Genomic DNA, 23,456 nt, shown 5'->3' with positions numbered 1-23,456 from the left:
CCTCCTGCGAGGCCGGGCCCACTGGGAAGGTGGCAGCAGCGGGGCCGGGGCGGCCCCTCTCCCTACAGGTCGATGGTGTCGCTGCTGACGCTGAGTGCGTCGATCTGCCGGCACACGTCCATGAACTCCTCCTGCAGCACAGCCGCCTCGCCCGCCGGTGGCTGCGGGACCAGAGAGTCCAAGGACTCCTGGGAGGGCTGGGCCAGGGGCAGGTACGGCCCCCCGGGCGGCGGGGGGGACCGGCGGGGGCTGCTCTCGCTCGGGCCCCGGGGCAGCTTCGGCTCGTACGCAAAGGAAGACGCGTGGGTGGTTTGCTCCGGGCCGGGACACAGGACCAGGGAGGAGCCGTCCAGGGAGAATCCGTAAGGGGAGCTGGAGCAGTGGCTGCTTTCCCTCCACCTGCCCGGGGAGCAGAGGGGGGTGTCAGGCGCGCCGGCCTCCGGGGACGCCTCCCCATCCCCTCCCTGGGGCAGGGCCGCCTCCAGCTCCACGCAGGAGGAAGTCCGGTACAGGCCGCGGCTGGCCGGCGTCTCCCCGAGCCCCTCGCACTCCTGCAGGCCAGGGCTCTGGAGGCTGAGTGCCAGGGGGCTGGACCTGGCTAGGGCGCCGGCGGGCCGGAAGAGGCTGGCGGGGATGAGGGCCTCGCTGAAGAGGGCCTCGTCAATGCTGCGCCGCAGGTTGATGGGCGACGGGGGCCGGAAGTCGGCGGTGGGGTCGCCATCCATGGCCATGCTGATGACGGAGGAGGTCTTCGAGCCGTAGCCGCCCTTGAGGTGCGTCTCCGAGGCCCTGGCGGCCCCTGGACTGTGGGCGCCGCAGTAGCCCGCGGCCCCGTCCGCACTCAGGCGGCTCCCGGCCAGGGCGTAGAGCGGCAGGAACTTGGAGTCGCTGCGGGCGATGGTGTCACACATCACCAGCTTCTCGTGCTGCGCCACGGCCCACTGGAAGTTGTTGGGCAGGACGGGGGCCTTCACAGGGCCGCGGAAGAGCGCGCCCCAGCAGTGCACGCAGGGGGGCTCGTGGGAGCAGAACACGGGGTACAGGCCCACCAGGGCCAGGGGCAGCCCGGTGCCCACCTCGCAGAGCCGGCAGCCCAGCTGCAGCGACCACCAGGGCCAGGGCCCGAAGAAGCCCGGCGGCAGGCCGTAGCCCAGGGCGTGCAGAATGGTGTAGGCCTGCAGGGCAGCGCTCAGCAGGGCGAAGCAGGCGGCCAGCAGGGTGGTGCGCGCGGCCCGGCTCCAGTCGCCAGCGTCGGCGAAGGGGCAGCGGCTGAGGTGCTCGGTGGGTGGCGTGGAGCTCTGGAGGTTGTAGATCTGCGTGGCGTCCGCCCGCCCCAGGCAGTAAAAGGCGAGGAAGGCGAGGGAGAGGAGGGCGGCCAGCAGGGCGAAGGTCCCCCGCGAGACCAGCAGCAGGAAGGGGAACTGGCGCAGCAGGTCCGCGGCCAGGACGGCGCCCACGGCCACGAAGAAGTGCAGCAGCACCAGGGCGGCCAGGCAGCCAGGGTGCCGGAAGCGGGCGTGCGAGAGCTTGACACGGGAGCGGGTGGAAAGCAGCAGGAAGGCGACAGCCAGCGCGGAGGAGAGGCAGGGGAAGGGCAGGTCGTGCAGCAGCAGCGAGGCGACGGCCGGCAGCCGCTCCTGCTGCCCATAGGCGTCGTAGAAGAGCAGGAAGGCCCGGGCGGCGCCGGCCAGCAGCAGCAGCAGGTCGAGGGCGGCCAGGAAGGTGCAACCAGCTGGGCAGCGGAAGGGGAGGCAGGCCAGGCTCAGCAGGGAGAGCAGGGCCAGCAGGCTGAAGAGGGAGCCGGCCCCGTAGACGTGGGCTTCCCAGGCCAGGCCCCAGTCGGCCATGGCCGTGTTCCAGTCGGCGTGCAGCGTGACGAAGAGGGGCGGGGAGGGCAGCAGGCGTGGCACCGGCGGGGCCTCGGGCTCAGGGCTGGGGGAGCCGCACTCCTCTGGCTTCTCCGGCGTGCACCTGGGCCAGGCGGCCAGCGCCCCCTCGCTGCCCGGAGAGGGGCCGTGCCGGCCAGGGGCCGGGCCTGGGGATGAAGGAGACGGAGAGGCCGTTAGCAGGGGGGGGAGGCAGACCCAGCGCCAGGGCCCAGCACCGGCAGGGAACACAGCAGGTCTTCGTGGCCTGCCATCGTCGCGGTGACGCCCACAAAGCCCACCCCCTCCTGGCTCTGCGGGGCCGTGGCCAGGAAACGCGCCAGTCGCACAAGCTGGGCAGCACCGGGGGCCTGGCCATGGGGGGGACCACGAGGGGGGCACCAGGGGCAAGCTAGGGGTGATGGAAACAGGCTGCCCTGCCTCTCTGCCACCCACAGAGCACGCACCAGCCGCAGAGCGCACACGCATGCACACACACACCAGCCCCAGAGCACGTACACACACACACACACACACACAGAGCACGCACCAGCTCCAGAGCGCGCGTGCACACACACCCACACCAGCCCCAGAGCGCATGTGCACACACACACCAGCCCCAGAGCGCACACGCATGCACACACACACAGTGCATGCACCAGCCCCAGAGCGCACACACACACACCAGCCCCAGAGCGCACACGCATGCACACCCATACACACCCACACCAGCCCCAGAGCGCATGCACACACACACACACACACGCACACACACACAGAGCACGCACCAGCCCCAGAGCGCACGCGTATGCGCATGCACACACACACCAGCCCCAGAGCGCATGCGCACACACACACACACCAGCCCCAGAGCACGTACACGCACACACACCAGCCCCAGAGCGCACACACACACCAGCCCCAGAGCGCACACGCACACACACACAGTGCATGCACCAGCCCCAGAGCGCGCGCACACACACACATACAGAGCCCCAGCGCGCACGCACACACACACACACACACCAGCCCCAGAGCGCACGCGCACACACACACTCCCCACGCCCCCCCCCCCACACACCACACAGAGCACGCACTGGCCCCAGAGCACGCAGACACATACACAGAGCACGCACACCCACATGCAGAGCACTCACCAGCCCCAGAGCGCACGCGCACACACACACTCCCCACGCCCCCCCCCACACACACAGAGCACGCACTGGCCCCAGAGCACGCAGACACATACACAGAGCACGCACACCCACATGCAGAGCACTCACCAGCCCCAGAGCACGCACACACCGGCTCCAGAGCATGTGCATACCCACACACAGAGCACTCACCAGTCCCAGAGTGCACACACACACAGCATGCACTGCACTGGCCGCAGAGCACATGCACACACACGCACAGAGCAGCACATACGTGTCCCAGTGCATACACACATGCATGCTAATGTACCATCACCTGGGAGACACTCCCACTTAGACACTCACAGAACACATGTGCAGACACAGCCTTGTGCATGTGCATTTCACACTTGACTACGTGCCCCTCTGGGGGGCAAAGGGGGGGCTCTGAAACCCAGACAGGCCCCACAGTGAACAGGCCCCAGATCAGGACGCGGCGACTGCTGTATTCAGGCGCTCGGGTCAGACTGTGCAAACACCCTCCGAGCAGAACACCCGGCCACGCACACAGCCCTGCGTTATCTGCGCCTGCGGCTGGAAAGCAGCCAGCCAGGGACTCGCTGTTCTGGAGATAAAACATGAAAGCAAATAGCCCCTAATCCGGGGGCCCTGGGGCTGCAGAGCGGCTGGCAGAACGTGCCGGGCTGCTGGCTGCTTGTGGGGAGCCGGCTGGCTGAGCCCCTGTGACCTCGGGGGGGGGGGGGGTGCTGACTGTCAGCTCAGGCAGACCCGCTGTGCGGAGCCCCCCATGCCGCTGGACTGGAGGGGGGACCCCAGGGACGGATGCCCGCCATACACAGGGTGGCACATGGCGCTGGAGGGGGGACCCCAGGGAACCCCATGCTCACTCAGAGGCCGCAGAAAGCGCCAGGGCTCCTCAGTGAGAGCTGGCTCAGGGCCTTGGGTCCCTCCCCAAGCAGGAGGGGGCGCTACTAGGCACCCCCCATCCCTGCTGCGAGGAGAGCCGGGGGACCCCTTCTCCCTGCTGGCAGAGGCCACCTGCCCCGGGAGCTCCAGGCCAGAGAGTGACCAGGGCCGGAGCTCTGGGCAGGGCGGACAAGCAGTGCCAGCCTGGGTCTGGGCACGGCCAGGAGACCACCCAGGCAAGCGCAGGGACCTCCCCTCTGTGCCAGGGGCTGAGAAAAGCCTCTGGTCTGCAGCAAGCATGGCCCCCGCTGGCCGGCCCCGTGGGCGCTGGCGTGGGGGAGGGGAGGCTGGGGGGCTCAGGAGCATTGTTGGCAGGCACAATGGGCTGGGCCTGGGGCTGCCTCCCGGGCTGTTTGCGTAGCCAGGGGCTTCTCCAAACACAGCAGCTCACACAATGGCCGGCAGCTTCATGGGGCCTGGCGGGAAGCGGCGGGACAGACGCCAATCAGCGATCGCCCCAACGCCGCCACAGCCCCCCCCCCCCTTGCGGCTCCCCCGGGCGGGCTGCACTGGGGCTGACCGAGGTGCCCCCCGGAGCTCAGCCCAGTCCTGCTCTCCTGGCCCGGCCCTGCACCCCGCTTTGTTTATCCCTCGGGAGTCTAATCCGGGGCTTTAGCCAGGTTCGGATCAGCACCAAGTGCCTTTGCAACCCTCTCTTCGCTGGATTAGTTCTGGCATCTCTCAATCCGCCCGCCCGTTTGCATCACCGCCGAGGAATTTGCCACGGAGCCGGCTGTCTGGCCCCCGGGCCGGGCCCTGTGCAGCCACAGCCTGGCCTCGGGCCGCCGTGTGCCCTGCTATTCACAGGATCATCCTGCCCGTGCCCGGCCAGCGCCATGGCCCGGGGGGCAGAGCTCAGGCCCGGGGGCCTGGGGGGCTATGCCTGGCCAGCCCCTCTCCAGCCCTCTGTCCACGAGAACACTCCCATCCTCGTTCCTAATGCGCTGAGACGTAGGGACGAGAGGCACAGGGTGGGCTCAGTATTATCCTCAGCCGGGGCCCCACTGGCCCCAGCCGCATGGCAGCCCCGTCCCCCTGCATGGAGCTACGGCTCTGGTGTCCTGGGGGCACTCGGTTCGCAGCCGCCCTGCGACAGGCTCTGCTAAAGAGAGCAACCAGCCAGATCCACGCCGGGCAACCCGACAGCCTCAGGGGCTGGGCAGCGCCCCGTGGCCTCTGGCACAGGGAGGAAACGCGGCGGGGGTTGGGGGTGAGCTCCTTGGGAGGGCTGGCTACGGAGCTCCTCCCAATGGGGTCCCCCTACGGAACAGAGGCTCTGGGGAGGGCTCCTCGGGGTGCTGGGGGGGGCGCGCCCCAGGAAAGGAAACCAGGGAAGATGCAGCAGAGGCTGGGGAGGGGAGGCGCTGTCAATGCCCAGGTTCAGCGGAATCCGGTCCCAACGGCGGGAGCAGCTGCAGCCCCAGAGCCGAGGAATTAGGAGGAAGGGCCGGCGTGAGAGACCCTTCCCCCCGTTGGCAAGAGGGCCTGGCTGCTGAGGGACCTGGACACAACTCACCCCCTGCCCCCTCCCGCCAGACGGCTGGGGTGGAGGCCGATTTGGGTAATGTGTCACCGTTGGTTAAATAAGCTGAAGCCCGGAAGGGGCACTGTTCAATATACATAAGCCCCATAGGGCTTACTAAAAGCCCACTAGGGGAAACTGAGGCAGGGACTTAATTGCAGCGCTGCCCCGCCAGGGGGCGCTCCAGGGGCAAGGCCCCCATTACATATGCACCAATAGGGCTGGATGGACGCTGGGTGTTCGCCAGGGTGGCAGCAGACTGGGTGCCGGGCCAGAGAACGGCTCCATTACCGAAGGAGGCAGAACGCTGCCCTGAATGCGCCCGCGGCTGGACTGGCCGAGCGGCGTTCTGCGCAGGTGTGCTCAGGCAACGGCCCCAGAGTCACCAGCCCCTCTGTTTCTCCGCCCAGCCCTGGCGCGGGCGCCCGAAGCCGCCAGTCCTGCCATGCAGCTCGCTGAGCAGCGTTTCTCCTGCTGGGCTTCCTACTGCTCGGAGAACAAAGGCTCTTCCGCAAACCTGCCCGGACCAGCTGCCTCGGGGAGCCGTCAGCCAGTCCGCACCCAGCACCCCAGGGGCATCTGAGGGGGGCAGCAGAGACGTGCCCTTTGTAATGTGGTCGAGGAGAAAGACTCCTCCAAGTCAAACGCCAGCACAAGGCTGTGAGCCACACAGGCCAGGAGAGCAGGACGGGGCGGAGAACCAGCAAGGACGAGCGCGCGAGCATCTCCGGCTGGCACAGTGACATGCGCGCCAGGGAGCCGGCGCCCCCTGCGGTTTGCTCGGGGGTCTTTGAAGTCGAGACTTTAATTCTGAGCACGTTTCCCAGTAGAGAACCACCCCCCTCCTCCAAAACCACAAGTGCTGGAGTCAGCAGAGACCCCAGCTGCCCCCTGGGGGTGGCAACGGCCAACATGGACAAGACCCTTCCCAGCCAGCCCTCGGTGGGTGTGACGAAGTGGGGGGTTTTCTTGGTTTTTCCTTGGTTTTTCCAATGGTTTGCATGCAGAGGGGGTGGGACTCAGTTTTCCTGGGTGTTAGTGGTTTAATGAGGTGATGGGAGAGGGAGTTTGTTGGTACACAGGACCAACGAGGGAACTTGGGACCCCGGCCAATGGCCTGGAGAATGGACACCCCAGCGACGGGTGACCTGGTGACCGGGAGGTCCAGCTCGGGAGTCACAGCTGGTTCTGGCCAGTGGGAGGACAATGGGCTGTGAAGAGAGGACTCCGGTGACCTGACCAGCTGGTTCCAGCCAGAGGACAGAAGCGAGGAGAGGAGGCCCAGGTGACCCTGTTTCCCTGGAGAGAAGACAATGGACAGAGGGGGGCCTGGGGCCGGTGATCTCGATACCCAGCTGGGAAGCAGGGGGGCGCTGGGCTGGAGAGGGGGAGCAGGCAGAGCCCACCTGGATGCAGAGAGACTGGGATGTGCTGGGCTGAGGGAGGCCAGGCCTGAGGCCCTGAGAGTTTCCTGTGCTGTGTTCAACTCTCAATAAACCTTCCTGTGTTACGCTGGCTGAGAGTCACTCCGGGCTAGAGAACAGGCCGGGGGTGGGGCGGCATCGTCCCCTTCGGGGGTGGAGGCCCCGGGGGGGTCCAGAGCGATGGGAGTCCCTGAGGGGGCCCACGGCAGAGACAGACGCGCTAAGGCTCAGAGAGGTGCAGTTCCAGGAGGTGGAGGGGCCTGACCCCGAGAGAGAGTGGACCCCCGAGAAGGGCTGTCGCACTGAAGGGGGCTCCCCCCATGGACCGTACGGGGCCAAGAGTGGGCACGATCTGTGAGTCCGTGACAGTGGGCAGCCCCCACCCAAACCAGCGCCAGGCTTTCCAAAGGTTTCCCCCCACCAAGCGGGAACAGCTTCACTCTACTGAGACCCCCGCCTCCGCCTGCAGAGGGGAAGGGCCCCTCCCCACGCCTGGCCTGGGATGAGCAGCGATTCCTCCAACCAGCTTCTCAAAGCTCCGGAGGGTCCCCGCGTGCCCCAGGGAGCCGCAGAGCCTGGCCTGGGAAGCTCTCACCAGACAAGCTGGGAGAAGACTCATAAGAGAACACAGGGCAGCTTTCCCCAAAGAGAGCCCCCGGGGTGAGACCCCCAAGGCAACAGGGACCCTGCCCCCCGCTCTCACAGCCGAGAGGGGGATCAGCAAACTTGCAGGGGTGTCAAAATCGAGGGTGGGGGGAAGGGGAAGAGGGAAGGAGGCCGGGAAAGATCGACTGAGTGGCAGAGGGTCCCAAGCCAAGTGCTTGGAGAGCTGGCTGGGCGCTGCTGGCTCCACATTGACATCACCGGGAAGCCATTCAGTATTTTACCCTGGTTATTTGGCTGGGCTGGGGGCTGGGCAGGGAGGTGGGGGCTAGGGGGAGCCCAGCGGCCCCCCCGGAACACCTGGCCCTATTAAAGAAGACGACCTCGAATCCCATTCTGAAAGCAAACTCTGTATTTCCCTGCCCGCAGGCGCTAGACGGTGCGGAGGGGCAGGGGCCGAGTGACGCAGCTCTCTATGGACTCGAAGACAGTGTAGGGGTCTTGGTCGGCATTGACGTAGACGGCATCCTCGTAGAACTCCTCCAAGTCCGCCACGTGCCGGCTGTACAGATCCACCCGCAGCTCCAGCTTCTCCGCCGCGTCCTGGGGGTTCTGCCGCAGGCGCCGGCGCAGCTCCAGGCTCGGGGCCGGCTTGTACAGGTGGTGGTAGCGCTCGCCCGTGACGGGGTCCGTGGCCCGCTGAGAGACCCGCTCCAGGATGGCCTCCACCGGCAGGGTGAGGAAGAAGACCCGGTTGGGGACGAAGCCGGTGTTCCTCAGCAGCTCGGCCTGGTCCGCGTCGCGCGGGAAGCCGTGCAGCACCCAGCCGAAGGACGCGCAGTCCAGCTTGCCCAGCCGCTCCCGCAGCACCTTCAGCACCAGGTTATCCGCCACCGGGCAGCCGCTCTCGAAATACGGCTTGATGAGCTCCCCGATCTTCGACTTCTCCGCCACGGCCTCCTTCAGCAGCTGCCCGCAGCCCACGTTGACCAGGCCGTATTTCTGGGCCAGCAGGGCAGCCTGCAGGCTCTTCCCGCTGCCAGGGGGCCCGCAGAGCAGGACCCGGGGGGTGAAGGGGGCGGCCGAGCGGGGCTGGCTCTCCACGAACGTCAGCACCTGGGAGAAGACGTCGGCGCAGGGCTGGTCGGCGTTGACGGTCCGCAGGTTCCCCCGGTAGGACTGGAAGATGCCCTGGATGTTGCGGTGATACTCCAGCAACCGCTTGGCTGTGGCCTGCTCCGAGCAGCCGTCGGGCTGCACCAGGCGCTGCTCCACCGTGGGGTCGGTCGGCCAGTCAAAGGTGGTATGGTACACCTCCGTGCTGACGGGGTCCAGGCGCTTGCCTAGGTTCCTCTCCACCAGCACGGTGTCCGGCGCGTAAAGCGCCACCACGTGCCGCGGCACGATGCCGGAGGTCTGCAGCAGCAAGGCCTGCTCGCGGGTCTGGGGGAAGCCGTCCAGGACCCAGCCCTCCCTGATGCAGTCCACGTCCGAGAGGCGGTCCTGGAGCAGGTCGACCCAGAGCTCGTCAGGAATCTGCTCCTGCCGCTGCTGGTAGCTCTGCGCCTCCTTGGCCAGCACCAGCGTCTTGTTGGACAGCAGCTTCTGCTGGCTGAGGTACGAGGCGTTGAGGTGCTTGCAGAGCCACATGGCAATGGTGGTTTTCCCGGCGGCCGGGGGGCCCAGCACGAACACCCTGGGCACGTGGTCGCTGTCCTGCTTCAGGTGGTCTATCATGAAGGAGACAGGGTCCTCGGGCTGGTGGATGAGCAGGGCCTCCACCATGCTTTGCATCAGCTGGAAGACGCCGTGCTTCTCGGCATACAGAGCCATGGCGGGGGGGATGTGGGGCTTGGCAGCGACGTCCATCTCTCCCTGGCTGCTCTGGGCGACTCCTCGGCGGGATTCCAAACCCAGCCCTGGGTTCCAGGGTTGCCCAGCAGCCGCCTGTGACATCACAGAGCACGGGAGTGGCGGGTGGAATGAGCAGCAATCCCGAATCGCCCACGGGTGCACGGGCACAGGCTGCCTTCCCGCGGCTGGGGGCTCCTGCGGGCTGCGGCGAGCACTGCGCTGGACCCGCTCCCAGTGGCCGGGCCGGCTAGCAGAGGGCTGGCCAAGCCGAGCCCACTGGAGCGGGGATACCGGCGGGGGAAGAGGCACTCGCTGCTCCCACCCGAGACTGGGGACCACGCAGCCACAGCAGGGGCTGGAAATCAGAGGGTGGCGGTGCCAGGCAGGGGATGATGGAAGGAGCAGCGGCAGCTCGGTTCCCCACGCCGTGCCAGACCAGCGGGAGGTCGTCTCTGCCCGGCTGCGCTGCCCTTCCCGGGAGGCTGAGCCAGGGACACAGTGTGACTGCAGAGGTGACGGGCCTGTCGCCGGCAGAGCTGCTGTCCTCACCCCTGTCCAGATCCATCTGTCACCTCCACGCAGGCGGCACTTACCTGGGCTGACGGGCTGCCACCAAGCATTTCTCCGCTCGCTGCGCCCGGGGCGCTGCTGCACCCGCCGGCCTGCACCTGGAAGGGAGCGTGCCGGATGGAGGCTAATGCTGCCTGGCACCCGTCAGCCTGGGCACGCAGGGGATGGCAGCTCTCGCTCCATCTCCCCATGGGATGTGACAGGCGGCCCCGGCCCTCCGCAGGGAGCTGGCAGGGAGCCGAGTGACCTTCAGGAGCGCAGCTTCTCCGGGTCCAACCGCGCTCAGCAGCCCACCGACGGCTATCGCCAGACACTGTCCTGGCCCCACCGGCCACAGGCTAACAGGGAGGAGGAAGGGAATACGGAAAGGGGGTGGGGCAGAGCAGGGAAGCCCCAGGGGAACAGGAGAGGGGATGGGGGGAGTGCAGTGTGGACAGAGGGCTGAAGGACAGTGGGGTTAGGAGGGGCTGAGGGCAGCAGGACAGGGACAGGGAGCAGGGGAGCATATTCTGCACGCTCTGACCACACTTCATTGCAGAACCCTCCACAGGCAGAACAGTTCCGGCCAGCCCAGCCCGGCCCGGCCTGGCCCGGCCCAGCCCAGCCCAGCCAGGCCTGGCCCAGCCCAGCCCAGCCCAGCCCAGCCACGCCACTTTCCTGCTGCTGCTAGATCCTGTCATGGAAAGCTCCCCAAGGGCTGGCAGCGAGGGGTGTGCGGCCAGGAGCCGCCCCGGGGCTGGCAGGGCGGCCGGACCCTCACAAATCCCTCCCCGCCCCTCCCTGCTCTGAGACGTGCTGGGTTTCACGCAGCAGGGGGCGGGGGGGGGGGGGTGAGCTGATCCCTCTGCACTCAGCAGTGGCCCGGACCCCCCCCCCGCCCCAGGCAGGGAGCTGGCCAGGACACCGGGGTTCTCTCCCTGGCCTTGTCAGACCAGCATCTCCAGCAACTGGCAAAGGAGCAGGCTTAGCAAGAGGCCCTGGTGACAGCATGGGGCAGACCCAGCTGCATTCCTCTCTCCGGGCCCCTGGCACCGCACTCTCCCCCCCATCCCCCCCCCCCCCCCCCCCCGGGACAGGATGCACCCGGTGGCTGCCCAGCAGGGGCAGTTCGGGCGCCCTGTTCCCAGTGCCAGCCCAGCCTGGAGCAGCGCCCCAGCCAGTCCCCCCCATGCCCCCCCCGCCCCCCGGGCCAGCCCCACCGGCCCCTCCCTGCACTGCTGGGAACCCCACTCAGGCTACAGAGGCAGGCAAAAATATCTGCACCTGGGCCTTGTGCAACACCCCGCTGGCCCCCTGCAGGCCCCCCACCCCCACCCCCAGACCTGTTGAGCCGGCTCCTGGGCAAAGGTCTGACCTCCCCTCCCCAGGGTCAGGGAGATGTGGAGATAGCACCGAGCTCTGTGCAAAGCCAGGCGTGGCTGAGTCCACAAGGAACCTCAGGGACTTGCCCCAGCCGCTGCTCAGCCCCCTCCCAGCCCCCTCCTGTTAACCCTTCGCACGCCCTGCTCTCAGCATCGTGCCCCAGGCAAAGTGTATACCAGGGGGTATCAGGGCACTGGGGTGGGCACTGAGGTATCGGGGGCACACTGGGGGGGTGCTGGGGGGTGTACCAGGGGATGCATTGGGGGGTATATCACTCTGGCCAGTCTGTGTGCTGCGTGTGTTTGTTGGGGTGTGTATCAGTGCAGCATTAGGGGTATCAGAGGGGTGCCTGGGGAGTGTATGTTGGGGGGGATCAGGGGGTGCAATGAGGTGTGTATTGGGGGTATAAGGGGTGTACTGGGGTGTGTACTGGGGTGGGGTGCATTAGTGTGTGTGTCTCGGGAGTGTCTCGGAGTGGACATTGGGGTGTGTATTGGGGTGGGTGCATTAGTGTGTGTGTCTCGGGGTGCACTGGGGTGCATATCGGGGTGTACTGGGGTGCACTGGGTGTGTATCAGGCATGCACTGGGGAAGTATTGGGGTGTGTATCGGGGCTGGGGTGCATTCATATGTGTGTATTGGGGATGTATCGGGGTGCAATGAGGTGTGTATCAGGCATGCACTGGGTAAGTATTGGGGTGTGTATCGGGCTGGGGTGCATTTGTATGCGTGTATTGAGGATGTATCAGGGTGCACTGGGGTGTGTATCGTGGTGGGGTACATCAGTGTGTGGGTATCGTGGGCTGTAGGAGGAGGCCCATTCTGCGCAGTGGGTGGGGGCATAGGGCTGGGTGGTGGGTGTCCTTCCGTGTGTGTCAGGGATTCTGGATGCCCTGGCGTCTGCTCGGGCTCCGTGTGATGGGGGCAGGCAGTGGGAGGGACTCAGAGAAGGAGGAGCTGGTTTGGGGGCTGCCGCAGCCCCACAGGACAGGCGGGCCAGCCCAGCGGCTCACCTGGCTCCGTGGCACGAGGTGGGGAGGGGCTGGTGTCTTGGGGCTGGTCCCAGACGCCACCTGTGCTGTTCCTCTCCTTTTGCCCCCTCCTCTCCTGGTGCCAGTCTGGGGGCAGCGTAGGGCCAAAGAAACCTGCAGGGAGACAGTAAAGGCCAGGCCTGGTCAGCAGGGGGGCCAGGGACCCCCCACATGCACACGGAAAGGGGGACGGCTTGACTCTGACAAGAGTCGGAGACCCCCCGACACACACACACACGGGGTGCTCGGGGGCCTGCTCGGGGCAGAGCCGTCAGCAGCAGGTGCCCAGCGGGTAGGGGAGGGGTTACGGGGCCTGTTGCAGCCAGGCCTGGCTCTAATTCAGCCCAGACATGTGTGACCCATGTCTGGGAGAGGGGCCACAGCACACAGACCATCCCCCCCCCCCATGGTGCCCCCCGCAGAGAGGCCAGGCACAGAGATCCCCCGGAGCCCCGGAGGGGGTCCCGCCTGGCCCTGCCTCTGCCCATGGCATCTCTCAGTCGCCCACCGCGCGGGGGCCGTGCCCTGCTCCAGGATGGGGCCATGGAGCAGGGAAAGGACGAAAATGGCCCCAGTCCCCCCTTACATACACAGGCTCCACCCCAACCCCAGCCCTCCGGGTTTCGACCAGAACACCTGATCGAAAAGGGACGCTGGTAGCTCCGGTCAGCGCTGCCGACCAGGCCAGTAAAGGTCCGGTTAGCGGTGCTGCAGGGCTAAGGCAGGCTAGTCCCTACGTGCCCTGGCACCGCGCTGCGCCTCGGGAGCGGCCAGCAGCAGGTCTGGCTCCTAGGCGGGGATCCCACAGGGCTCCTCTGCGAGCTGCCCCCGCCCCGAGCACCGGCTCTGCACTCCCGTTGACCGGGGGGCGGTGCCTATGGGCGAGCACAGCGCATGCCGCGGAGGTGCCTGCCCCCCAGCCTCGGTCAGGAGCTGGACCTGCTGGCTTCTTCCAGGGCGCAGCGCGGAGCCAGGACAGGCGGGCAGCCTGCCTTAGCCCCACTCCACTGCTGACCGGGAGCCGCTCGAGGTAAGCCCGCGCCCCAACCCCCTGCCCCAGCCCTGAGACCCCCCCGCAAAACCTGGAGCCCCCTTCTGCACCCCAAAACCCTCATCCCTGACCCCACCCCAGAGCCTGCATCCCCAGCCGGAGCCCTCCCCCCTCCCGCACCCTAACTCCCTGCCCCAGCCTGGAGCCCCATCCTGCACCCCAACCTCCTGCCCAAGCCCTTAGCTCTCTCCTGCACCCCAAACCCCTCATCCCCAGCCCCACCTAGAGCCCACACCCCCAGCCAGAGCCCTCACCCCCTCCCGCACCTCAACTCCCTGCCCCAGCCTGGAGCCTCCTCCTGCACCCTGAACCCCACATTTCTGGCTTCACCCCGGAATCCGCACCCTTCACCGCCTCCCATACCCCAGCCCAGTGAAAGTGAGTGAGGGTGAGGGAGAGCAAGCCACTGAGGGAGGGGGGATGTAGTGAGCAGGGGGCGGGGCCTTGGGGAAGGGGCGGGGCTAGGGTGTTCGGTTTTGTGCGATTGGCAGCCCTCCACGTGCCCAGGCTCCTGACTCTGGGCAGGGGCTGCTGGTGGCCATGCAGCAGGGGGGCTCAGCGTGGGCTCTCCGGAGTGGGGCGCTCGGCTCAGCTGGTGGGGGAGCGAATGAGCGCTCAGGGCTGCCAGGAGCCGGTGAGTCAGCCAAGAGCTGCTGCGCAGGCTGCTGCCCGCTGAGGCCATCGGGAATCTGGACCCCAGGATCTGCGCTCCATCCCCCCGCGCCTGACGGGCCGGGCTCCCCACTCCCACGCTAGCCCTGGGGCTCCCGCCTGGGGCCGTTTGGTGGCCCTGCTTGAGCTGGGTCTGGGGCAGGCGTCTGCACTGCAACCTCCCCATGACTGGTGCTGATGGCACCACGGGCACCTTCGGGGGCTGGACGGGCTGTGGGGGACGAGCTGCCCTGCCCGCGGACAGGGCCCGGCTGGGCCACGGGGGCCTGCTCTGGTGCTAATCCGGCCCCTTCCGTGGCTCCCCAGGGCAGGGGCTGCTGCGCTCGGACCCCCAGGGGAAGGGCCGGCTGCAGCCGGTTCTGCCACGAGGAGCACAGATCATATCTGTGCACACACACGTGTACGCACTCCTCACACGCACACACACAAGCTCGCACACATGCAAACCCACACACGCACCTCACGCCCCCGATACACACCCAGCACGACCTTGCACACACGCAGACCCCCCCGCCCACACAGCTCACATGCCCCCCTGATACACAACCAGCACAACCTGACACACACACGCAGACCCCTCCACACACCTCACACGCACCCCAATTCACACACAGACAATCTTGCACACACACAGACCCCCCCCCACAGCTCACATGCACCCCCGATACACACACGGCACAATGTCACAGACGCGCGCACACACAATCTCGCACACACGCAGACCCCCCCCCCACAGCTCACATGCACCCCCGATACACACACGGCACAATGTCACAGACGCACACACACACACAATCTCGCACACACGCAGACCCCCCCCCACAGCTCACATGCACCCCCGATACACACACGGCACAATGTCACAGATGCACACACACACACACAATCTCGCACACACGCAGACCCCCCCCCACAGCTCACATGCACCCCCGATACACACACGGCACAATGTCACAGATGCGCACACACACAATCTCGCGCACACGCAGACCCCCTGTCATAACTATAAAGGGAAGGGTAACAGTCCTCCTATGTACAATATTATAAAATCCCTCCTGGCCAGATACTCCAAAATCCTTTTACCTGTAAAGGGTTAAGAAGCTCAGGTAACCTGGCTGACACCTGACCCAAAGGACCAATAAGGGGACAAGATACTTTCAAATCTTGTGGGGGGGGGGAAGGCTTTTGTTTGTGCTCTTTGTTTTGGTGGTGGTTCGCTCTTGGGACTGAGAGGGACCAGACATCAATCCAGGTTCTCCACATCTTTCTAAACAAGTCTCTCATATTTCAAACTTGTAAGTAACAGCCAGGCAAGGCGTGTTAGTTTTATCTTTGTTTTCTCAACTTGTAAATGTACCTTTTGCTAGAGTGTTTATCTGTTTGCTGTAACTTTGAACCTAAGGCTAGAGGGGGTTCCTCTGGGCTCTTTAAGTTTGATTACCCTGTAAAGTTATTTTCCATCCTGATTTTACAGAGATGATTTTTACCTTTCCTTCTTTAATTAAAAGCCTTCTTTTTAAGAACCTGATTGATTTTTCCTTGTTTTAAGCTCCAAGGGGTTTGGATCGGTGTTCACCAGGGAATTGGTGGAAGAGTCTCCCAAGGCTACCCAGGTAGGGAAAGGTTTTTGGGGGGGGAAGACAGAGTTTCCCAAATAACTCATAAATCATTTGGGTGGTGGCAGATCTAAGCTGGTAGTTAAGCTTAGAAGTTTTCATGCAGGCCCCCACATCTGTACCCTAAAGTTCAGAGTGGGGAAGGAGCCTTGACACCCCCCCACACAGCTCACATGCACCCCCTATACACACACGGCACAGTGTCACAGACACACACACAATCTTGCGCACACGCAGACCCCCCCCCACAGCTCACATGCACCCCCGATACACACACGGCACAATGTCACAGACACACACACACACACACAATCTCGCACACACGCAGACCCCCCCGCACAGCTCACATGCACCCCCGATACACACACGGCACAATGTCACAGACACACACACACACAATCTCGCACACACGCAGACCCCCCCGCACAGCTTGGTTTAAAAGCCAGGTCCGCTCCGGGAAAGGTTTCGGGGGGGGTCACTGCCCTGCAGTGCTCGGGAGGCCGGACTAGACGATCACAGTGGCCTGACACTGCCAGTACATTAATCTGCGTGGAGTGAGCACCGTGCCCCAGGCTCCTCGTGCGACGCACATCTAGGGGCTGGGGCACCGGGGCCGTGTGGGGAGCAGAGCAGACAGACAAGCCCCTCCCCGTACTCACTGGAGGTGCCCAGCTTGCTGGCGATCTCCGAGATCCCTGCCTTCAGGCTGGGGAGCAGCGGGTACTTCCACCTGGTGCCCGGGCCCTTGCCCCCCCTGGCAGGCAGGACGTGGGTGGGGGGCGCGCCCACCTCCTGGTCCAGCCCAGCCATCAGGTCGATGTTGATCTGGAACTCCAGGCCCTGGCTGCGCCCCCGGGGGGAGCTGGCGGGGGTGGGCTGCCTGGCAGCTGGCAGCATCACGTCGGGCTGGGAGCCCAGCACGGGCCGGAACGAGGCGAGCTGGGCCGTGGGCACCGGCTCCAGGAACTCCGACTCGAAGGGGGTGGTGCTCGGTGGGCGGCCCCCGGGGCTGCTGCGGAACCGGGGAACCGGGGAGCCGTCCCAGTCTGCGGCGGTCTCACCCCAGCTCCCGGGGCTGTGGGAAGCGTCCGGCGACGGTTCGTCCGCAGAGCCGGTCACTAGCCACCCCGAGCCAGGCGTGGAGGAGGAGCCGGACAGAGCCTCGCCGGGCGGCAGGAAATTGGCGGAGGAGATCGGGTCCGGAGTGTCGGCCGGGGGCAGGTCTGCGAGGGCCGGCTCGGCGCTGGGACCTGCCGGCCGGAAGCTGCCCTGGCTCTTCACCTTGATCTTGAAGTTCAGGCCCAGGTTGAGGGAGAGCAGGGGGTCTGCGCCCCGGGCCGGCAGCTCCGACACCGTCAGAGGGGCCCTGGCCCTGGCCCCGGCAGGCGGCGGCGTCTGACGCACCTCAGCCAGGGCCCCAGGGGCCGAGGAGCCCGGTGGCATCAGGCACAGGAGCACCAGCAGGGCCCACATGGCCCCGGTCTCAGCGAGCGGCAGCAGGAAGGACGTTGGCACGGGGCAGGAGCAGAACAGGCCTGGGGAGAGGGAGCAGGAGGTCGAGCGTTAGTGTCACGCCAGGAAAGGCCAGAGAGCCTGGAACAAGGGACCCCAGATCGGCCCCACCCCACGGCAGCCGGCCCGACCACGGGCCGAGCATGTCTCCACCCCACGGCAGCTGGCCCGACCACGGGCCCAGCGCATCCCCACCCCACGGGAGCCGGCCAGACCCTGGGCCCAGCGCGTCTCCACCCCACGGCAGCTGGCCAGACCCTGGCCCAGCGCATCTCCACCCCACGGCAGCTGGCCCGACCACGGGCCCAGCGCGTCCCCACCCCACGGCAGCCGGCCAGACCCTGGGCCCAGCGCGTCCCCACCCCACGGCAGCCGGCCAGACCCTGGGCCCAGCGCGTCCCCACCCCACGGCAGCCGGCCAGACCACGGGCCCAGCGCGTTCCCACCCCACGGCAGCCGGCCAGACCCTAGGCCCAGCGCGTCCCCACCCCACGGCAGCCGGCCCGACCACGGGCCCAGTGCATCCCCACCCCACGGCAGCCGGCCAGACCACTGGCCCAGCGCGTCCCCACCCCACGGCAGCCGGCCAGACCACGGGCCCAGCGCGTCCCCACCCCACAGGAGCCGGCCAGACCCTGGGCCCAGCGCGTCCCCACCCCACGGGAGCCGGCCAGACCCTGGGCCCAGCGCGTCCCCACCCCACGGCAGCCGGCCAGACCACGGGCCCAGCGCGTCCCCACCCCACGGCAGCCGGCCCGACCACGGGCCCAGCGCGTCCCCACCCCACGGCAGCCGGCCAGACCACTGGCCCAGCGCGTCCCCACCCCACGGCAGCCGGCCAGACCACTGGCCCAGCGCATCCCCACCCCACGGCAGCCGGCCAGACCACGGGCCCAGCGCATCCCCACCCCACGGCAGCCGGCCAGACCACGGGCCCAGCGCGTCCCCACCCCACGGCAGCCGGCCCGACCACGGGCCCAGCGCGTCCCCACCCCACGGCAGCCGGCCCGACCACGGGCCCAGCGCGTCCCCACCCCACGGCAGCCGGCCCGACCACGGGCCCAGCGCGTCCCCACCCCACGGCAGCCGGCCCGACCACGGGCCCAGCACGTCCCCACCCCACGGCAGCCGGCCCGACCACGGGCCCAGCGCGTCCCCACCCCACGGCAGCCGGCCCGACCACGGGCCCAGCGCGTCCCCACCCCACGGCAGCCGGCCAGACCACGGGCCCAGCGCGTCCCCACCCCACGGCAGCCGGCCCGACCACGGGCCCAGCGCGTCCCCACCCCACGGCAGCCGGCCAGACCACGGGCCCAGCGCGTCCCCACCCCACGGCAGCCGGCCAGACCCTAGGCCCAGCGCGTCCCCACCCCACGGCAGCCGGCCAGACCCTGGGCCCAGCGCGTCCCCACCCCACGGCAGCCGGCCAGACCACGGGCCCAGCGCGTTCCCACCCCACGGCAGCCGGCCAGACCCTAGGCCCAGCGCGTCCCCACCCCACGGCAGCCGGCCCGACCACGGGCCCAGTGCGTCCCCACCCCACGGCAGCCGGCCAGACCACTGGCCCAGCGCGTCCCCACCCCACGGCAGCCGGCCAGACCACGGGCCCAGCGCGTCCCCACCCCACAGGAGCCGGCCAGACCCTGGGCCCAGCGCGTCCCCACCCCACGGGAGCCGGCCAGACCCTGGGCCCAGCGCGTCCCCACCCCACGGCAGCCGGCCAGACCACGGGCCCAGCGCGTCCCCACCCCACGGCAGCCGGCCAGACCACTGGCCCAGCGCGTCCCCACCCCACGGCAGCCGGCCAGACCACTGGCCCAGCGCATCCCCACCCCACGGCAGCCGGCCAGACCACGGGCCCAGCGCATCCCCACCCCACGGCAGCCGGCCAGACCACGGGCCCAGCGCGTCCCCACCCCACGGCAGCCGGCCCGACCACGGGCCCAGCGCGTCCCCACCCCACGGCAGCCGGCCCGACCACGGGCCCAGCGCGTCCCCACCCCACGGCAGCCGGCCCGACCACGGGCCCAGCGCGTCCCCACCCCACGGCAGCCGGCCCGACCACGGGCCCAGCGCGTCCCCACCCCACGGCAGCCGGCCCGACCACGGGCCCAGCGCGTCCCCACCCCACGGCAGCCGGCCCGACCACGGGCCCAGCGCGTCCCCACCCCACGGCAGCCGGCCAGACCACGGGCCCAGCGCGTCCCCACCCCACGGCAGCCGGCCCGACCACGGGCCCAGCGCGTCCCCACCCCACGGCAGCCGGCCAGACCACGGGCCCAGCGCGTCCCCACCCCACGGCAGCCGGCCAGACCACGGGCCCAGCGCGTCCCCACCCCACGGCAGCCGGCCCGACCACGGGCCCAGCGCATCCCCACCCCATTGCCCATTGAGAGTAGGAAATGTTCTGGCACCCAACCCACAATTGACCTGCGGGACTCCCTGCCACAAGATCTCCCCGAGGCTGATGCTCGGCAGGACTCACAGAGAACAAGGCCGGCCTGAGGCACCACCATAGACAGCACTGAAAACCCCAGTGCCCAGCGGAGAGGGAGGGAGGCAGAAGCCCAGTACTCAGGAGGAGCCTGCCCTGGGGTAGATCGTCCCAGCATTGCTACAGGAGTGTGTGTGGGGGGGTGGTTCCTGCCCTGTCCTCGGGGGCAGCGGGGGCTGGCCACTGCTAAAGGGAGGCACTGGGGCGTGCTGGGCTCTGGGCCAAGCCATTCAAACATGGGCTGTGTGCCCACCCGACACAGGGGTGGGAATCGAGGCAAGGCTAACCCTCTCTCGCCCAGCAGAGCTGCCCCGTCCCCCCCCATTTACTGACCAGCCGCCCGGGTCGGAGTGCACTGCCCCCGGCCGTCCTTCCCCTCAGTCCCCCATTGATCTCAACCATTCTGGGACCCCGGGTTTCCCCAGGCCTGAAGCCACCTGCACCGCTGAGCCGCGGCCAGGAGCCGCGTGTGTTGGTGACCTACTGCCCCCAGAGACACAGCAGGTCCTGGGTGCGCTGCCAGCTCTCCAGCCCCCCTCCCTCCCGAAACACCTCCCTCGCTCCGGTCAGACACAAGAAGCCAGGACACACGTTTCACGGGGACCCTGCCCGCTGAGTCACGCTCCATCTGCGCTGCTGTTCATCTTCAGTACGTCTTGTAATCCTGGGGAAAAGCCAGAAAACAACGCGTGCTCATACGGGGCCAATATTCAGACATGGCACCGGGGAACGATGGGAACGTCGACACTGCAGTAAAAGCCCCAGGCCTGGCCCGTGCCAGCGGACGTGGGCTCGTGGGCTCAGGCTGTGGGGCTGTTTCATGGCACTGCAGACTTTTGGGCTTGAGCTCTGGGACCCTCCCACCGCGCAGGGTCCTAGACCCCACGCCGCAGCCTGAGCCGAAACGTCCAAGCCTGAGTCAGCGGGCACCGGCCAGCCGCCCGCAGGCAGCGCAGACGGACCCCAACGGGCAGTGAGAGCAATCCCAGGCAAAATCCTGGAAAACCAGCTACAGGATTCAATGACTAAAGAATAAAAATAGGAACACTTTGCCTGTCCTGTTCACTCCCTCTGGGGCACCTGGCATTGGCCACTGTCGGCAGACAGGAGACTGGGCTGGATGGACCCTTGGTCTGACCCAGTGTGGCCGGTCGTATGTTCTTAACCTATTTACTGCTGTTCAGAGTGGTGTTATGGAAAACAGGTCTTGTCAAACCCGATCTCCTTCTCTGACGAGCTTGGTCGATAAAAGCGCCTGTGTAGCTGTAATGCACAGCGATGTGTGCCTGAGCACCGCACGGCATCCTGCTCACACCATGAGCACCGCACAGGATCCATAGAGCCGTGGGACATGCATTAAGACCTGGCTAACTGACAGATCTCAGAACGTGGTTGTCAAAGGAGCCTCACCATCGAATGTGGGGGGGGTCTACAGAGACAGGCCTGGCACTGGTCAACATCTGCAGCGGTGATCTGGCAGGAAATACAGAATCGCTGCTGATACGAAGTGCAGACGACCCAGACATTCACGGAGTGTAAGTGAGAGGGACCCGGCCGTCACACAGAGCAGTCTGGATCACTTGAGAGGCTAGCCCCATTCAAACAAAATGGGTTTTAATACAGCCAAATGCAAACGCATGCATCTAGGACCAAGGACTGCCGGCCACAGCACAGCATGGGGGGCTGTGTGCTGGAGAGCAGAGACTCTGAAGAGGATTTAGGGGACAAACAACTCAACATGAGCCCCCAGAGCAAAGCTGTGGCCAAAAGGGCTAACGTGGCCCGTGGACGTATGCACCCGGTGTCACGGAGTGTGGGGGAGTCAGGGCCCTGCACCCCTCTTCCTGGGATCCACCGGGACTCTCAGCCAGCCAGTAAAGCGGAAGGTTTATTGGACAATAGGAACGGTCTACAGCAGAGCTTGTAGGTACAACCAGGACCCCTCAGTCAAGTCCTTCTGGGGGGTTCAGGGAGCTTAGACCCCAGCTTGGGGTTCCCTGCGTTGCACCTCCCAGCCCCAAACTGAAACCAAAACCCCTCCAGCAGCATGTGACGAACTGGGACTGTTCTTAATGTGGTCTGTGAATGCTGAGTGGGGAGTGTTGGCTGGGAAGGTTGGAGGGGAGTGTGGCTAGGACGGTCTGCATTGGGGGATGGGAGACTGGCCGTGAGAGAGAATACCTGAGCATGTAACATGAGAACCCAGGAAGGGGTTAGAGGCCAGGTGTGACGAACTGGGACTGTTCTTACTGTGGTCTGTGAATGCTGACAGGGGAGTGTGGCTAGGATAGTCTGCATTGGGGGATGGGAGACTGGCCGTGAGAGAGAATACCTGAGCATGTAACATGAGAACCCAGGAAGGGGTTAGAGGCCAGGTGACACCTTTGCCCGGGAAACTGAACAAAGGCTGGGGAGGGAGTTTCAGAGCTGGCTGGTGGAAGGGCTGGGAGTCAGACGGGGCTCTGACCCCCAAGGGGGCTGTGGTGCCCTGGGACCCCAAGAGGGACCTAACTGAGGGGGTCCTGTTGTCTGTGCCTGCAAGACCTGTCTTGGACTGTGTTCCTGTCGTCTAAATAAACCTTCTGCTTTACTGGCTGGCTGAGAGTCTTGGTGAATCGCAGGAAGCCGGGGGTGCGGGGCCTTGTGTCCCCCCACACTCCGTGACACAGCTCTCTCCCCCCTCCCCCCAGCTCCTCCTCTCCTTTGTCCAGTCTCCCCTTCTCCCAACCCCCTCTCCCCCCCCCAGCTCAGGTTACAGCTCAGGGATCTTCCTTCAAGGGAAGTCCCCCATCCCCAATGTAACCCTCCTGCAACATTCCCAGGTCCAATCCGCCCCGCTCCCTGTTGCGTCACACCCGGGAGCAGTGAGGAGGAGCAGGCAGGGGATTTTATCTCTAAACTGCACTGGTGAAGCCGATACAGGATCCTGCGTCCGGTTCTGGGGAGCAGCACATTTTTAAAAGAATGTTAAAAAATTGCAAAGGGTGCAGAAAAGAGCCACAAAAATGAGTTGCGGGCTGGAGAAAATGCAGGACAGGGCGAGACCGACACAGCTCGCTACACAACGGGATTGAGAGGCGAGCTGACGACATGGTGCGTGAGTCTCGTCCCAGGGAGAAGAGCCCCAGCCCCAACGGGCTCTGCAAGCTAGCGGAGAAGGGCAGAACAAGAACCAGCGGCTGGAAGCTGCAGCCAGACAAGTTCAGAAGAGGTGGTTTCTCCATCCCCTCAGCTCTTCAAATCCAAACCGCGCCTTTCGGGACGATGCGCCAGCCCGACACGAGGGGTGAGGCTCAACGCAGAGTGTGACGTTATTGATATAATCTGGGACCATATCGAACATGGGTGCAACCAAAGTCCTGCAGTGCCACCAAATCTTGTATAAAGGGGGTCAAATGGGGTGTCTAAGACAAGGTTATGGTTTGCTGGCTATGATTATGCTGTCTGTATGTGTGTATCAGTTTTGTAGTTGAAGTTATGAATATTGGCTCTATACTGTCTGTATGGCAAACTTATGCTATGCTTCTGGGTGACACCCCAGACAAGTTGGTGTTAGCTCTGCCTAGCCTGCTTGATGGCCCATTAAGGACCATCAGCTATACAATGGACCCATTAAGAGAAGGCAAATATGCCTTGAGACTCAGCAAAGTATGCAGGGACTGGCCCATGTGACTCCAGACTCCATTTTGCTGTAATTTTCCACAGTAAGAACAAAGAGGTGTTCTTACACCTGGAGAAGACTATAAAAGGCTGATGCCTC

The 23,456-nt window shown here is 66.0% G+C and overlaps 3 protein-coding genes across 3 annotated transcripts; 1 reads left to right on the top strand and 2 right to left on the bottom strand.

Moving 5' to 3' along the window:
* Positions 1–62: 62 nt before the first annotated feature.
* Positions 63–17,163, bottom strand: PRRT4 (proline rich transmembrane protein 4). The gene is made up of 3 exons (XM_065398850.1): positions 16,350–17,163; positions 12,334–12,465; positions 63–2,035 (listed from the first exon to the last, which is right to left on the bottom strand). The coding sequence occupies exons 1-3, from the start codon at positions 17,161–17,163 to the stop codon at positions 63–65; spliced, it is 2,919 nt and encodes a 972-aa protein (XP_065254922.1).
* Positions 7,967–9,490, bottom strand: LOC135895503 (adenylate kinase 8-like). Its single transcript, XM_065423612.1, has one exon. The coding sequence runs from the start codon at positions 9,488–9,490 to the stop codon at positions 7,967–7,969; it is 1,524 nt and encodes a 507-aa protein (XP_065279684.1).
* On the top strand, positions 17,162–20,673 carry LOC135893930 (mucin-1-like). Its single transcript, XM_065421900.1, has 3 exons — positions 17,162–17,245; positions 17,366–19,563; positions 20,568–20,673. Exons 1-3 carry the CDS (start codon positions 17,162–17,164, stop codon positions 20,671–20,673), a joined length of 2,388 nt encoding a protein of 795 aa, XP_065277972.1.
* Positions 20,674–23,456: the final 2,783 nt, after the last annotated feature.

The sequence above is a fragment of the Emys orbicularis genome, chromosome 1 (genome assembly GCF_028017835.1).
Source record: "Emys orbicularis isolate rEmyOrb1 chromosome 1, rEmyOrb1.hap1, whole genome shotgun sequence".
Lineage (NCBI taxonomy): Eukaryota > Metazoa > Chordata > Testudines > Emydidae > Emys > Emys orbicularis.
Note: the sequence above shows the minus strand (reverse complement) of the source record. Positions and strands in the feature narration are given on the sequence as shown.

Excerpts from the sequence above, each read along its gene's own strand:
- LOC135895503 (XM_065423612.1), bottom strand. The coding sequence starts at position 9,490 with ATGTCACAGGCGGCTGCTGGGCAACCCTGGAACCCAGGGCTGGGTTTG.
- LOC135893930 (XM_065421900.1), top strand. The coding sequence starts at position 17,162 with ATGGCCCCGGTCTCAGCGAGCGGCAGCAGGAAGGACGTTGGCACGGGG. Across the intron at positions 17,246-17,365 it reads CTGGGGAGAGGGAGCAGGAG|CTGGCCCGACCACGGGCCCA; the intron begins GTCGAGCGTTAG and ends ACCCCACGGCAG. Across the intron at positions 19,564-20,567 it reads GGCAGCCGGCCCGACCACGG|GGTCCTAGACCCCACGCCGC; the intron begins GCCCAGCGCATC and ends CCCACCGCGCAG.
- PRRT4 (XM_065398850.1), bottom strand. The coding sequence starts at position 17,163 with ATGTGGGCCCTGCTGGTGCTCCTGTGCCTGATGCCACCGGGCTCCTCG. Across the intron at positions 12,466-16,349 it reads CAGCAAGCTGGGCACCTCCA|GTTTCTTTGGCCCTACGCTG; the intron begins GTGAGTACGGGG and ends GTCTCCCTGCAG. Across the intron at positions 2,036-12,333 it reads ACCTCGTGCCACGGAGCCAG|GCCCGGCCCCTGGCCGGCAC; the intron begins GTGAGCCGCTGG and ends CTTCATCCCCAG.